This window comes from Colius striatus, chromosome 15 (assembly GCF_028858725.1).
Source record: "Colius striatus isolate bColStr4 chromosome 15, bColStr4.1.hap1, whole genome shotgun sequence".
Classification (NCBI taxonomy): domain Eukaryota; kingdom Metazoa; phylum Chordata; class Aves; order Coliiformes; family Coliidae; genus Colius; species Colius striatus.
In genome coordinates this window covers 7,805,838-7,821,291 of record NC_084773.1, presented here as the reverse complement: position 1 = coordinate 7,821,291, position 15,454 = coordinate 7,805,838, and the positions used below count along the sequence as shown (strand labels likewise).

The window sequence follows — 15,454 nt, the reverse complement described above, 5'->3', positions numbered from 1 at the left end:
GGATTGCCAAGATCCAGACTAGTTATCTTTGCTGCAAATTAACCTCATTCCATTTTGACAGTAACTGTGGAGAACCAATATCTGTAACAACCTTGTACACACTAATGTGTAAACTGTTGACCCAGTAGCATAATAATTTGGTTTGTTTCTGAGTATTTTGTCATTCCTCTAGCTTTTAACACAGTCTCCTCAGTTTGTCTACTTAGTGTATAACTCAAGAAGAACATAATGAGTTGACAAATTTATCATTGAATTAATTACTGAAAATCCTAGAAAAGGACATTAGTTGTACAGTTGGTGGTATTTTATCCTGATGACAATCAGCAAGTGTTTTAATAAGTTTACTTTTGTAGCCAGGGAAAGAAGGATAAAAGGAAACTGATCTGGTGACAAACCAATACTGCAGAGTATCCAAATATTAAAAACTCTCAGGTAAAAAAAGAACATATTTGCTGCCCTATAGCACTGTACTGTGTAACAATTTAGAAAACTTTCCTCTAAAGACTTTTCACAGCTCAAAATAAATATGTCACCAGGAATATGCAATACAGTACCAATATGCTGTGGATGCAGCATCACTGCAGAAAGAGCAGACTGCAAGTTAAAACACCTGTGAAAGGTTTAAGAGTCACTCAACACCTCTAAAGACCAAAATAATTGACAGGAAAGGACTTTATTCACTTAAGTATGTATAAACTGCTGTTGAGTAGCACGCAAGGCCATTTTTGTGCTAAACCTCAAAAGCTGAGATTTTTACAAATCTCATTTACAAAGAGATGGGTCATAATTTTGAACCACAGCAGCTTTCAGTTACCTTTTTAAGCTTGGAGAATCACCACAGAAAGAACTATTTCTACAGTGAGTAATAGTAAGGAGACTGAGTATCGGAAACTGTCAGCCTCAAATTTGCATACACAGTAGAGCAAATAATACAACTGAAGTAAACATTACAATAAACAATAAGCAAATTAAAATGCTCAAGTGAAATGACTTTTCAAACATAACTGCAACTCTTGCAAAATTCTACGATTTCCCCCTACTCTTATTTTTAACGACTTTAAAATAACAGAAATGTCTCATTAAAATAAAAAAAAATTAAAAACTCACATGACAACCACAACAAAACAGGCTAAACATTTGCAGCCTTGCTCAGAGAAATAAAGTGCAAACTAAAAGTTCATTAAGTTATTAAGGAAGTTATGATCAGGCCAATTAGCCCTAGCAAGAGCCAAGTCCATGTCTGTAGAATTATAGCCATTATCACTGAAATTTCAGGTATAGGTAACAATGCAATTACTGATCAACAGCCCAAGAATTGCCTGCTGTTACAATTCAAGGAAAAACATCTGTAAACCAACCAATAAGTGTGTCATTTGCAAAATACCTCTTGAAATCAGAAACTTCTGATAATTGCTTCAAGTGAAAAATGGCAGTGATGGAATATGAGCTCTATGAGTCACTCAGGTTTGCTGAACTCCACTGGATCCTAATTCAGCTTTATGTAATAACAGAAAATGCATTGACTGGGAATGCTTACTGCCCTTCTCTGTCATCTTAAAAGCAGCAAGATATTCTTTCCTGCTGTTATTCAGCTAGCAAGGGAAAAACAAAGGGACTGCAGACTGAAGATTTTTCTGCATTGAAGTCTGAGAGGATTGACTGCAGCCCAAATAAGCTTTACGAATACATAATCTGCTACGTGAAACACAGGGACCAGAAAAAGAGTTTGTATAACATAACTGCAAAGAAGAAGATATCAATGGAGAGACCCAGACATGCCGTCACAATCAACTGAAGGCATAAAAGAGGGACTTTATTATTTCACCTACCTTAATAATAATGTATGTCAAGTAGGTAATAGCATAATAAATCATCACATCCTGTCTACAAAACTTCTGCTGAATAACACTTGTTGAAACACAAATAGAACCTGTTCCACTCACAAAGAAAACATCAAAAGGGCATTATGTACACCATCCTACTCCTGCCTGGTTCAGTGCAAGAATCAGGAACAGAGAGTGAGAGATGCACATTGCCTGAGCTTTAACTGCTGTATAGTTTCAAGGGAGGACAACGAGAACAAGCCTGAATGAATACAACTAACATTCCAGTTTACACTGAGGTCATGACTTCAGTCTAAGTATACAATATACTTCGGTGTACTTCAAGGTTGAGGAAGCAGATGGCAGGCCATATGACTCATTTGTGATATAAAATACTTTATTCCAAGGAAACAACAATGAAGAAGGGCAGAGAAAATAAATTTACTAAAATGCAGAACTGGAATTAGCAGATGACGGAGGAAAACAATCCATAACCAGAAACCATTGCTTTATCGATGCTCCTCACATTTCACTTTCAATTCAAGACAAAGCCCAGGAGTTTTCACAGTTGAGAAGATCTCACACAGCAGAAGGCTGTCCTTTGCCAACACGGTTTTTATTTTTAAAAGATACCTTTGCTTTACAGTAACCTTGCAGAAAGCAGCAGTTTGGTGCAGATATTTTTAGATTACATTTAAAACTATCTCTTAAAAAAGTTTTCATCAGTTTCTTTCTGTGTCATTTGAGCCTTTAAAATGTTGTTTGTCTCTTTATAAAAGATTGTTTTCAAACTTTAACTTCTTCAAACAATCTTTTCCAAATATGGTGTTACTGAATAATAACTAGACATTTTACATCAAAGTATTTTTTGTATCATGATAAGTGTCATTGTTTGCTCTTGATGTTAAGTTTTATGTACTTCACTAATAGAATCAGGGGAAACATAAATTTTATGGATTAGATTGGGCCCTAGTCTGCTAAAACCATTAGAAGGGGATGGAAGTTTTATGGAGCTCTGTGACATTCTGTATGGCTTTTATTTGGGGTTCTTTTCTTTGTTTTTTACTGATGGTTAGGTCCTGGGATTCAGGGTCAGTTACTGGGATGAAGTACACAGGAGTTTTATGCCCACCTTACATTTCTTTTTGCTTTATACTAAACCTGTCTGACATCAAAACAAGTAAATTAATGTTCTCTCCAAAAATTTTTACTTCTATAATTTAAAAAAATATATTACACTGGAACTTTATACTTCCACTACTTGCCAGAAAGGTTTATTTATGGAGATATACAACTGCTGGATCCTTGCTTATAGCTTGAGCATTAAACGTCTGCCATTGTGGGAGAGGATTATACTGTAAAGCTGTATTAAAATCAGAAGTACGTCTACCTGCAATGCAGAAGAACATGACCCATGATAATATAGAGCTTAGTAGAAATTCTTTACATTCTCTGAAAGGTCAGAAGCTTGCCACAAACATGGTTTTGATCAGAAATTTACAATCCTTGTTTTTTTCCTGTCAGATTGCATAAAGTGCAACAAAGATAGTTGAATCTCAGTGACCTTATCTTGGTCAAGTCATTCATGCTTTGCTCCTAATATTCTATACTTTCCTGCTCCTAAAATCCACTAACGATTGAAAAAAATTGCAGGATCAAAGTTGAGTGCACTGCATGTCATCTTGTTCCAGAAAGCTATATACTACATAGGACAGTTGGTATGTTTACTATATCCAAGAAAAATATTTAGTCCTTCCATCCTTCAAAAGTATTGACATTTCCATATCCCATTGCAGATTGTAAAATACTCCGTACCAGATATGAATAAACAAAAAATATCATCCTCAAAGTACTAGATAATTCCTCTAGCCTGTCAGCCAGATCACCACACTTCATATGCCAGTCCGCAGTAAATTCAGAAACCTTTGTCTTACTAATGCCAGTAAATAAATAATAACGAACTCTTACAGTGTACAGAGTACACAGATCTTTACCTTAATCTGACCTATCAAAACGAAAAAGCTATTTCACTTCATGATGCATCCAAATGTGGAGAGACAATTCAGAAGTCAACTGAAAATCTCATACAGTATGGTCAAGGGGACTAAGCACAGGTTGTGGAGTTGAGCAGGGTGGCTGAGAGGGTCTCATCTTCAACAAAGGACTAAAAGTCCTTTCCTCACAGCATTGTGTGAGCTGAATCTGAGCCACATGTCTGACAAATCTCCTGGATGGAGCAACAGCAGGCTGAAACAGACGGGAGGAGGCTGGCAAGCTCTCTGCTTGGCAGGAACGACAATGGTCTTTGGGCACTCTTCAGCACGGGAGAATGGAGGTCGGGGCTCAGCTGTGCCCGCTCCGACAGAGGAGTCTGGCCAAACCTTGCAGCTGGTGGGAGTCACAGCTACCACAGCTGCCCCTACCTGCTGTGCTGATGCCCGGCAGCACTGGCGGACACGCCTCAGGCTGAACCCCATGAAGCCTGTTTTCCTCGCGGCCCCTGACCAGCTCCCGCCTCAGTGCGACATTGTCAGTAACCCCTCTGTAGCGGTGGCGGGGGGACGCTGGCCCTCGAGCCTGGGCCACGCGTGTGGGCAGGGGCTGGGGGCCGCCGCGCGCACACCCGGTGCCCACGCCGCGGCCCAGCAAGGCCTCAGGCACAAGAGCTGCGAGGTGGGGGAGAGGAAAGCCCGCGGGCGTTCCGGGTCCCGAGCAGGCGGGAAGGGCCTCGCCGCTCCGGCGGTTGCTGCGGCGGAGCCCTGGGGGCACGTAACCCGCGGGCGGAACGGCAGGCGCGGGGCTCGGCCTTCCGGCCGGCGCCGGGGACGGGCGCGCCGGTGACACCGCGCGGCTGCTTCTTCCCTCCCCCGCGAGTGGCTGCCGGGATCCAAGATGGAGTCGGTGAGCAGAGCGGGACAGGAGATCAGCCTGGCGGCCCTGAAGCAGCACGACCCGTACATCACCAGCATCGCCGACGTGACCGGACAGGTAGCGCTCTACAGCTTCAGCCCGAAGGCGAACGAGTGGGTAAGTCCGGCGGAACGGGCCCAGCTCTCCCCACGGCCGGGCCGGGGGGCGGCGGCGCGGCCCCAGGAAGGGCGTTCGTGGCCGCCCGCCGTGTCGGGGACGAGGCTCCGGGTCGCCCGTGCTCTCGGCCCGGCAGCTGTCTGTCCCGGGGCCTCCGCACGGGGCCTCGGCGAGGGCTGCCCTCACCCGTGTGGAAGCTCGGGATTGGGGTTCTCTGTCCTGGGGAGGCGCCGACCCGGAGGGGCGGAGAACGAAGTCTGTGACCGCGCATGGGGAGGGACGGCGTCGGTAACCTGCGCGAGGTGGCTGTGACCGAAGCAGCTGTGGCGGTGAAGGTTTAATTTCCTGTTTGTGGTTGTTGCTGGGTTGACTTTTTTGTGGTTTTCTTTTGTTTGGGATTTTTAAATTGTAATTTGCTGCTCTTGCTCATGCGTGTTGAGCAGAGGCCTAATGTAGAAAGAGTGGTGTTTGGGAAATGTTAATATTCAGCGCTGCATTAAAATGCAGTTATTGCTTGGCAGATAGTTTTATCACAACACTGTAAAAATAGAGACACGTGGAACTTCAGATAGTTGTGTGCAGTTCCAGTTCTACGTATGGCAATCTCTGTTTGCAAGTCACAAGCAAGGGGTAAAGGTGGCTTTGAAGACTGAAATAAGGAATAGAGCTATGGTCTGTATTTATGTTGTTTTGTTTTTGACTGTGCTGTGATTGCTGTCCTTCAAGTAACCCTGTGGAAGACAACCTGTCTGGTATTTGGGGATTCATAGACTGTAGTCCACATGGAAAATAAGGAGTTGTGGGAAAGGTGTTTAGCTCTGGCTTTTCGGTCTCAGCGTAGCAAGGTTGTAAAATACTGGATATGAATGGCATCATCAGATGGACAGTATGAAAAGATTTATCTGGAAGTGGGTTTAATTTCTTAACCTTGCTGAGAAAAAATAGATAGTCTCTGACAATAATAGATATCTTTAGGTGTCATGGAAAGATAAGGATGTCCTAAGTCTCTGTAGTTATACAAAATGCTATACAATAGCTACGTAACCGTGTGAATAAGAAAATTCCTTAAATGCAATTTGATGTCTCTTGTAGGAGAAAACCGACATAGAAGGGACCTTATTTGTGTACAAAAGGTAAGGGTATTTTTGGGGTGGGATATCACTTTTTTCCCTTAAAAAAGCAAACCTTAGATGGTTTCATGTGTAGTTTTTGCACTGGATTTACTGTCCCCAGTAAATTTATAATTACTTATTTGTCCAGGTGTTTATGTCTATGTACTCATTTGAAAAGAATAAACTCTACATATAGGTGAACAACTCCATCAAAATAGACATAAAAATGCTGCCAAAAAGTCACTTGAATTATTTGGTGACACCACATATATAGCCACACAAAAACTTTTATCAGCATATTTTCATGTGTTCGTGTATTGAGTTTGTTAAATTCAGAGTCTTCCTTTGTCTCACTAAATCCATGAAGTTGATTATGAAAGCAATACAGTTAATAAATGAAATTGTTATAATTTACTGTCAGGAAATAGCAGAAACTTTTGTAAATAGACAAAGTTGCCTAAAAGCTGCAGATCTATTAGTGTGTGGTTTTGGGGACTACTTCATTTTTTGTCAAAACAACAAAATAAATTTCCAATTATATGTGATAGGGGAGAGGAGTTGAGGGAGAAACAGCACATAAGACCAACAATGAATTTACATTTTAAATTACAGGCAAATTAAAAATCTCACAATGAAAGAACACTCTCTTGACTGTAGGAGATATAAATAATGCAGACTCGGTCCATCCTGAAATAGGTTGTCCTAGACCAGGACATAACAGTATTTTATCCTGGAATTGCAAAGGGCTACTATTCACCAATTCCAGACTACTTTAGTTCCAGGCTTGGAAATACTTAGTGTGAGAAAGCCAACAAAACCAAAAGCAAATGAAGTAAGCAAAATGCTTTTGTGTGACTAGCTGGTTATTTGAAACAAGTTCTGTTAGACTTACTAAAGGACTAACTCACGGTAGTAAGGATTGTTTGACAGACTTTGTGATTGATCATTTGGTCAAGAGGGCCACATTGTTGTGGAAATACTAACATTTACTAGCCAATTATATCTGACTTTTACCTGCCTTCATCACGCTGCTGTGTTGATTCTATGATTGCTTACAGGCACAGCTGAATATGCTGACATAACATTCAGGCAGCAAAAGAAAGCACAGCTAAAACTTTTTCCACCTGATGTCTAGCAAAAATCTAGATACTAAAAGTTGTTTCACTAAGCAGTACAATTCTGAATAATAGCTACTTGGAGGATATTGAGCTATGTCTTTATTTTACAAGTCTGCCTTTTGGAAGAAATTACTGCTGCTGATTCCTCTCTTAAGTGTATTTTATGTTATTTAAGGTAATTTATTATTGTACCTATTCACAGGAAGGAAAATGTTGCTTCATAAGTGGTTTGTGATTTCTCCTCTGGTAAAAGCTCCTAAAATGCCTTGAAACTACCTTATGTGAAGTATTGAATAAACTTGTGTTTTAATCCTGGGCATGTCTTAGTTGTGTTGAATACCTTTTTTTAGGCCTATTTTTGATTCAACTGTTTATCAGTGTAGAGCTGTAATGTTAATCCTAATCCTTCTTTGAGGTAAGTGTAGTTTTAAAACTAAATCAGTTGCCATGCCAAGAAATGGCATAGGAGAACAGCTACTAGAGCTTCAGGCTTGCTAAAGCCTTCACCTAATAAAGCTACAGAGACTTTAAGATTCATTCCTAACTCTGAGAACCAAGGTATTAATCCTCATTTTTGTTTGAATTGAAACAATAGGTCAGCTTCTCCTTATCATGGTTTTACGATAGTGAATCGTCTGAACATGCACAACCTGGTTGAACCAGTTAACAAAGACTTGGAGTTTCAGCTCCATGAACCTTTTCTTCTTTACAGAAACGCTAGCTGTGAGTATAACTTCCTTTAATCCACATAAACTTCATGTTCTGTTTTATAACCTAGAACACTTCTGATTACTGTAATGTCTGTTTCAGTGTAAAGGGGCAGGTTCCAGTGAAATATCTGATGATATTTTCTGTCTGCACTTAAATAGTTGTGCTATTATGTAATGATGACCACCTGTTTTCAATAACAAAGAGGATATACCAACAAAGTTCTGGTTTTGATAGTTTTTTAAATTGATCTGCTAGGTTTAAACAGATACGTAATGCTATAGTGTCTAGACAAAACTGTGAAAGAATAAGGAAGATTGATAGATTTTGAAGGTATTTAACAACAAGAACAAAGGGTTCTAAGGGCTTCCTCTTTTGCAAGTTGAAAATTAATCAGTAGCTACTTGAAATTGAGAAAATCGCACAGCTCTCAATTGAAGGTTTCTTTCTCCATATTAGGTTTTGGACTCAGAAAGTAGATGTCTCCAGCAAGTCTGGATATGGGGATAGTCGTTATACAGAGGAGCAGTAAAATAGTAGTCAAATATATTCATGCTGCTTTTTGAATTCTAGTAGTGTTTTGGTTCATCAGTTGAGCTTCAGAGTCCCAGAGTACTGTGTTCCAATTAGGTACATGGTAAAAGTCTTGTTACTTAAAAGAGCCCACAGTGTAAATGACATAGTCCTTAAAGAGAGGGAGTATATATGTATTTCAAGTTCACATTAAGTAGGTAAATAAAAGACAACCCACAGAACAGAGGATTCTCCTGATAAAAAGGTATCATTTCATGTCTTCTTTTCTCGCAAAGTTCTTCAAACTAGTTCACTGCTCTCTAGTGACAGGTGTCTCTTACTGAAGTGCTCGAAGAACCTATGTGCTGTCTGGATACTCCCTCAATACCCTGTCTTCTTCCTATCAGAACATCCCCTTGAGTTACAGATAAGAGCACTGCTTTGGCTATGCTTTAGTGTACCTAAAAGTGTGATCAAATGTTGATTCTTTCCTGTCTTCTCCCTTGGAAAGCCTATAGGATCTGTGGCAAGTAGGATAGATTCTATTATGATGATAAAGAACAGCTTAAGGTAGGTGATCTCCTCTATTTAATAGTTTTAGCAATCCTTTTCCTGTAGGTGTCATTTAAAGGAGCAAGTCAAAACTTGTCAGTAAGTTGAGACACCTAGAGATTAGGGGAGTGAATGACTGGCAAAAAAATCAGGAGAGGAAAAGTATTACATTAAGTTAGATGTTTAAACAGGTTGCTTGATTTGGAAGGAAGAGGAACTGTTGATGGTGGTAGGGGTAGGATGGCTAGTGAGGTGGCAGTAAAGAATCACAAGGTTGGTGACATAGGGGGAGTAGAAGTTGATTAATTTGGGTTTTTTTTGAAAGGATGATGGCATGGGAAAGCGTGAGCTGCTGTGGAATTAGTGTGATGTATGGTAGTGGGAATGACTAGAGGATGGCTTAAAGGAGGGAATCAGAAAAGGTGTATGAGTTCATTAGAAACCCCTGAAGTTGACTATATGCTTTGTCAGTGATAAAAGCTCTCCTTTTCCTACGGGATGCTATGGCATAAGGTCTATGGGAGGCTCATGGGAGTTCAGACCAAGATGACATAGAGAAGTACAAGGATGGAAGAAACTTTTATGAAGTTGAGTAGGGAAAATACTATTGACTGGATTTGGAAACAGATAGTGTTCTGAAGTAATTGAGTATTTTTTTTCCTGTTATGATTTTCCCATTGTCATTTTAAAAGATTTGGTTGGAAACTATCCTTTATTTCATCACTCTATGCTCTCTCCTTAGAAGACAGTGGTAGCATGTCCAGAAACAGGCTACACTGATTACAAATTGAAAATGTTCAATATAGTTAGTATGTCATTAGTTTTTTTCCGTGAGTGCCACAAATAAGAAGCAGATGAATTTTAGCATCCTCTGCTAGTGTTCACTTTGTTCAAATAGAAGCTTCAAAGCACAAGAAAAAGCATCTAAGCTTTTTATTCCTTATGATTTCAGCACTGCTAACTCTTGTATTTAGTTGTTGTGGCTTGGATTTTCTTCCTTACATGCAGTTTCCCAAATTTTCTGACCTCTGTCCCCCGAATTAGGAAAAAACAAATTATACGATTGAAATGTACAGTGTAAAAGTTGTTTCCCTCTGTCTGCACAGTATTCGTGAGTGATTGGAAAAACAATCAAAAAGCCATTCAGGATTTATTTGGATTTGCAGACCACTTTCCACATGTACATGTTTTATTTGTATGGCTAGATTAGGAGATTCTTTTACAAGCTCTTTTCATGTGGAAGAGCATCAGCTTCTGCTCAACTGCTTCCTGGCATGAAAGACTTGGTCATTTTTGGACTGTCTCACATAGGAGTTCTAAGCCATTGTTTAGTATCATGTGTATCTCTAAGGGGTTAATGTAATGCTCTTCTGAGATCATTTAATGACTGAGAAAGGGTGGACTGCTAGGTTGTGCAAGGAAAAACTACTGCTTACATGGAGTGTTGACAACACCCTTGTTGCTTGCAGAGTGGAGGATTTTTTGTATCTTGCTTGAGGAAATCTACTGTGATTATTAGAAACTCCTGCTAAGGCTGCTGAATGATTGAATTGATGTTTGTGTTTCCTTAGCTTACAAATGGGGAATGGTTCAAACTACCTGATAAACACCTACAGTGCAGTTGATTAATACTGCAGTTTGGCAGAGATAAACATATTTTGCACCTTTATGTTTAGGTTTTAACAGGATTGGTGACAAATCATGGTTTACGCTTCCCCAGGGCATGGTAGAAATAAAAGATGATCAAAGCAAAGTTATGCTGTCACGTATTCAGGGAAGATTCCATGTCAACAGTCCTTATAATTGAATATGATACTACTGTTTTATAAATTTCACATTTTCACTTTGATCTAGTGTTCTGTCTTGACTTAAGAAGATAATAAGAGCCCAGTCTGTTATGTATACCAGATCAGACCTCTGGAATTTCTGTCTTAAGTGCTGTGAGAGCTGTTCTGAGTATGAGTGACGTACACCAGGATGCGAGAGCCACTAACGAGTTACATGAGAAACTTTGCAAGCAATATGTAAACTTTATTTTTGCTTGTCTGGAGAGTATAAGAATGATTTGCCTGTCATGCTAGATCATAACAGTTTTGGTGGTGGGTTTGACTATTCTTTTATTATTTTATTCAAATAGTTACTTGTAATGTACAATGGAATATTTAGTTTGTTGCATATTGGAACTTACTTTTGTTAAGCTGTAGATATGAGATCCTTTATCCAATTGCACAAAGGCTTTTTCCCACTCTTGGAACAAGATGAGGTGGTGGACATTTTATCCTCACAGAAAAGGTGGCCTGACTTACTTTCATAGTTGTTGAGGGGGTTTTTTTTTCCCCCCATTTTTCAGAAATATGCAAATTTGGGGATATGAAGGAGTCTTTCATGGGTATTCTAGAAGAAGAATAGACTAAGTGATACAATACCTTTCTTATATCTACCTTTCATTCTGTTCACTGAGTAAAATGGAAGGCATTTGAATCAATTTCTTATTTGTTTTTCTAGTTAGATGTCTTGTAGAGGTGTTCTGGTTTTTATTTTCACCCAAATACCTTTTTAATATTTTAACTGTTAATGGGGAAATCTTTCCCAACTTCAGAATTATTCTTGAAGTGACTCTTGCTAACATAATACAGTTCAAGCCTCCAAACACAAAATTTTGAGAGGCTATGTCTAGTTTAAAGTTTGTATGTAATGCTACCCAAAAACTTACCCCATTTATTCATGAGGCATCAGATCCTAAAGCAAAATTGGCAGGGGGTGTGACTAAGAACCTGTGAGACATGATACCAGTTACACTGGTAAATAGAAAAAAAGATATCCTACTTTTCATTGTTAGAATTAAAGACAGCACATATCTCCAAATGTGAACAAGTGAAGAAATTAACAAAATGAGAAAACATTGTTTGACTTAAGTCTAAATTAAAAATGTTACACTACCTTTAGAAGGTAAGATTCTTCAATTATATTTAATATGCTATTTACTAGTGCTTAATCTGGAATATGTGTTTCCAGCTATCCTTGATCTTTGTCTCACTTTTCCTCTGGACACATGTTCGGAGTATTTGTACATGAAGTGCTGAATCCCATTGACCTATTTCTTTAATGAACCTAAGTTTATTTTTTCTTGTCTATATTTTATGGAAAGTATGTTCAACTCGTTGTTTTGGTTTGCTTTTTTTTTTAAATGAACACAGACAGTTCTATCAAAACCAGTAATAACAGTCTAGTCTGAACGTTTGGGCTTATTTAGAAAGTACTTCCTATCTGTAATGTGAGTATTTTGAACTGATAGCTGGTAGCTTGCCTAATAATAGAGGAAAAAATAGTTTTAAGAAATGGCCAACTTACCTCTTAAAGTCTGCAAGAAGTATTCTTCTAAGTCTTTCTCATTTATAATTTTGCCTCTATATCGGTGGTATTGGTCTTGATCAAAGGGCTTTTTAATCCAAGCTAGTTCACCGGAGGGGTCAGGCAGATTGATTTCCATGGTGCTGAAAAGACAGATGCTAAATATAAAACTTGGATATTAAAATAAATGGTCCTTGTTTGGTGTGGGTTTTTTGTTTTGTTTCTTCTTGCTTGCTTCTTATTCCTGTCCAGGGATAAGAATTAGTAAAACAAAAATAATGGATTTTGGAGAGGCTTATACATTTAAATGGAAAACTCAGTTACAAAGTGCTGTTGTCTGCATTTGTGTTATCATCAGTTAAACAAACTTGTATTCAGAATGCAGAAGCAGGAGTTGCATTATTCCAAGCAGCTTTTAAAATTCTTTGCAAGAGCTGGTTTCAAAGCAGGGCATCTTTACTGGTAAGGAATGTCTCTTGTGATCCCTCTTTTTCCCGGCTGACGATGCATTAAGTATGACACCTCTTTGCGATTGCTGCAGCTGAGTGGCTCTCCAGCAAGCGCATTAACCTGGTGCTTTAGTCTGAGATAAGAAAGGAGCTTGCTCCTGATACCTTTATAGCAAAAGAGGCAATGCCAGCTAGGGGGAGGGGAGGAACCATTGAAAGCTGTTAAGATGTTCTAAAAATATTTTGTTTGACCTGAAAGATGTCACCGTAACTGGACTCTGGTTCAGTGTTGCAAAGTTCTGATCTCCTTCATTCCGTGCTAGACTTTCAGATTGCAGTTTGTTAAAGTGTGCCTGATCTTGGATGCTATTTGCCACCTGCAGAATTACTCTGGTACAACTGCTTGTAGGATTGTGCTGTGAGTTATATGTGTGAAATGGCCTTAGAAATTCAAAACAATAAGAAAGAGAGGGACTTTTTTTAATTAATGATCTGTAAATCTACATGGCAAGCTGATGCTTAAATTGAGGGAAATGCCGATAGTGAATGAAGTATCTCAATTGAGGTATTTGAGCAGATCATCTGAGGAGAGATGGCATTTCAGGTAACTTTGCTACTGGAAGAAATAAGAGCTTTGAGAGATGGCTTTATGTGCTTTTGCATTAAACTAAATTTGAAGTATAAAATGATGCATATACCCTAAGCAAATAATGCATGTATGTGCTTTTGTTTATGGAGATGAGACCAGTGTAAGTTGATTTCCATGATTCTGTTTGGAAATATGAGTCTTTCTACTGCAGAGAGAGCTTGAAAGGTTACTGTCCTCCCCTTCCAATTGTTTTGTTTCATTATACAGCAACATCTAAATGGGAACTGCAAAATACAACTTTTCTGTCTTTTCTATCCCTTCTTCCTACTAGCTACAGAAATGTTCAAACAGATCTCATTGAATGATATGAAGCTGTATCTGCACAAATGGCTAAACTGCCTAAGGTGGAAGAGTAATGGTGTCTGGAATCTCTGAAACTAGCACTGTTGACAAGTCCCACCTGAACTTCTGGCAAAGCATTCTTGGGCTAGGGTTTCATCAACATTTTAACAACTTTGCCTTACTCTGCTGTCCCCAGTTTCCTCTCTCTTGTGCCAGATAGAGTGTTTGTGAAGCTGATGTGAAACAGTATCAACGGACTGATCTGGACTAAAATGTATTCAGCTGACATAGGGAAAGGAGTGAATTGGAGTAGCATGAGGTAATGCCGAAGTTATAGAAGTGTAAAGGTGGTGACGCTACTCTTTTCAGCTTTCACTTGGGTTTTGATTTTCTGTAACTACAGCTTTGGGATGCAACTTCATTTAACGTTGTCAAAGAATGAAGCCTCTGTCTCACTGTGGCACTTCACTATCCCCATTCTTAATTCAAATCTGTTGACTGTGCAGTGTTCAAAAAGTAAATTGACTACCCTGTGAAGCAATGGGAGTACAATGTAGATGAGACCACGACTTTCCTTTTAGTGTCATCCAGCTGTTAGACTTGAGCAGAAAGGATTCCTTAATATGTTTGTTTCCCCATAACAGTTTCGGCCAAGTTCTAATTATTGATGCAATCAAGTTTGGAGAGAAGATGAGTGTTATATGTTTAGATAAATATTGTAGATCAATGTTTTTAATAAAAATTACTTATATCAGAGAAGAATGTAGATTAACCAGTGACTTCTAATTTTGTGAAATCTACTTTGTCTATGATGTGGGTTACTCATGACTTAATGTGTGTCAAAGTGTAGTGTGAATCCAACTTAAAGTTATTGCTAATGATTACAACCTGCTTCTACTTGCTTACTAAAGATGCTGACCAGCCTTCAGTGTAGAAATGCTGGATGGAAAGTGTTGAACTAGATGGAAAAATGAATCCTTTAATGGCTTCTTCTGCATGAAACTCTTAAAAGAACTGCAGTAGAATTAAATGCCATTAGACATATAAACTTTCAGCTAATATTCATGTTGAGTATAGTAAAAAGATCACAGATTTGAAAAGAACTCCCAAGTACCAACTCTGTTTTTGTTAAAAGAGTGCTCATAGCTCAAGTTGCCTGCATGTAAGAAATGTATCAAATATAGTAATGGAGCTGGGACATACGTACTTCTGAGGTAAGGGAGCTGAACTGACAGTAATACTCTTTGAAAAGAGGAAAGTAAATATTGTAGCGTGGTGGATCATATCTAAGTTAATGCCCAAGTTTACTTGTTCATAATCTGCTTTACGTCTTTGTAATACTGTTAATGTTTTGCAGTGACTCTCTATGATTGCTTGCCAGTGGTACAAAGTAGGAAAAAAGCTTCATGCTCTGTACACAAAACTGAGATTTGGATCTGCTTCTGCTCTTGTGTAGGCCTGTTTCTGGCAGAATTGAGTGTGACTTCAATCATCTGTCCTATTCAGATATCGTTATAGGTTCCTTATCTTCATTTCTCCAGCAAGTATGCTTTTGAGGAAGCTTCCTTCTCTTGGCAGTTTGTCTGATAGTGAAGTCAGGAAAGGGAGAGAGCTTTTCTTCAGTGTTAAAATGTGCTACATAACTAAAAAAGTAGTTCAGATAGGAAACTTACAATGAAGTTTCTATGCAGTAGACAATCTAGTGGTATTAAACTGTAAATATTAATAAGTATTTTGTAAGCATTGGCTACATGTATTAAATGCTTCTTTTATTGGCTTACATGCTTTGTAAGAATGGAGTTGTTTAAATTGGTTTATTTATGACTTGAAAAGCTTAGTCTATTACCTAAGCTGCAACTTCTAAAGAAAC

At 38.8% G+C, this 15,454-nt stretch overlaps 1 protein-coding gene across 2 annotated transcripts in view; it reads left to right on the top strand.

Annotated features, from left to right (window-relative positions):
• Positions 1-4,701: 4,701 nt before the first annotated feature.
• DCP1A (decapping mRNA 1A) overlaps positions 4,702-15,454 on the top strand; it is a 36,299-nt gene continuing 25,546 nt past the window's right edge. Inside the window, exons 1-3 of one of the 2 annotated variants that reach the window (XM_062008494.1) lie at positions 4,702-4,850; positions 5,943-5,983; positions 7,676-7,803. In XM_062008494.1, the coding sequence (XP_061864478.1) occupies positions 4,716-4,850; positions 5,943-5,983; positions 7,676-7,803 (304 nt within the window). In that variant the 5' untranslated portion in view covers positions 4,702-4,715. Of the gene's footprint in view, positions 4,851-4,882; positions 5,186-5,942; positions 5,984-7,675; positions 7,804-15,454 lie in introns of those variants that run through there. The other variant, XM_010208419.2, reaches the window with a different exon arrangement.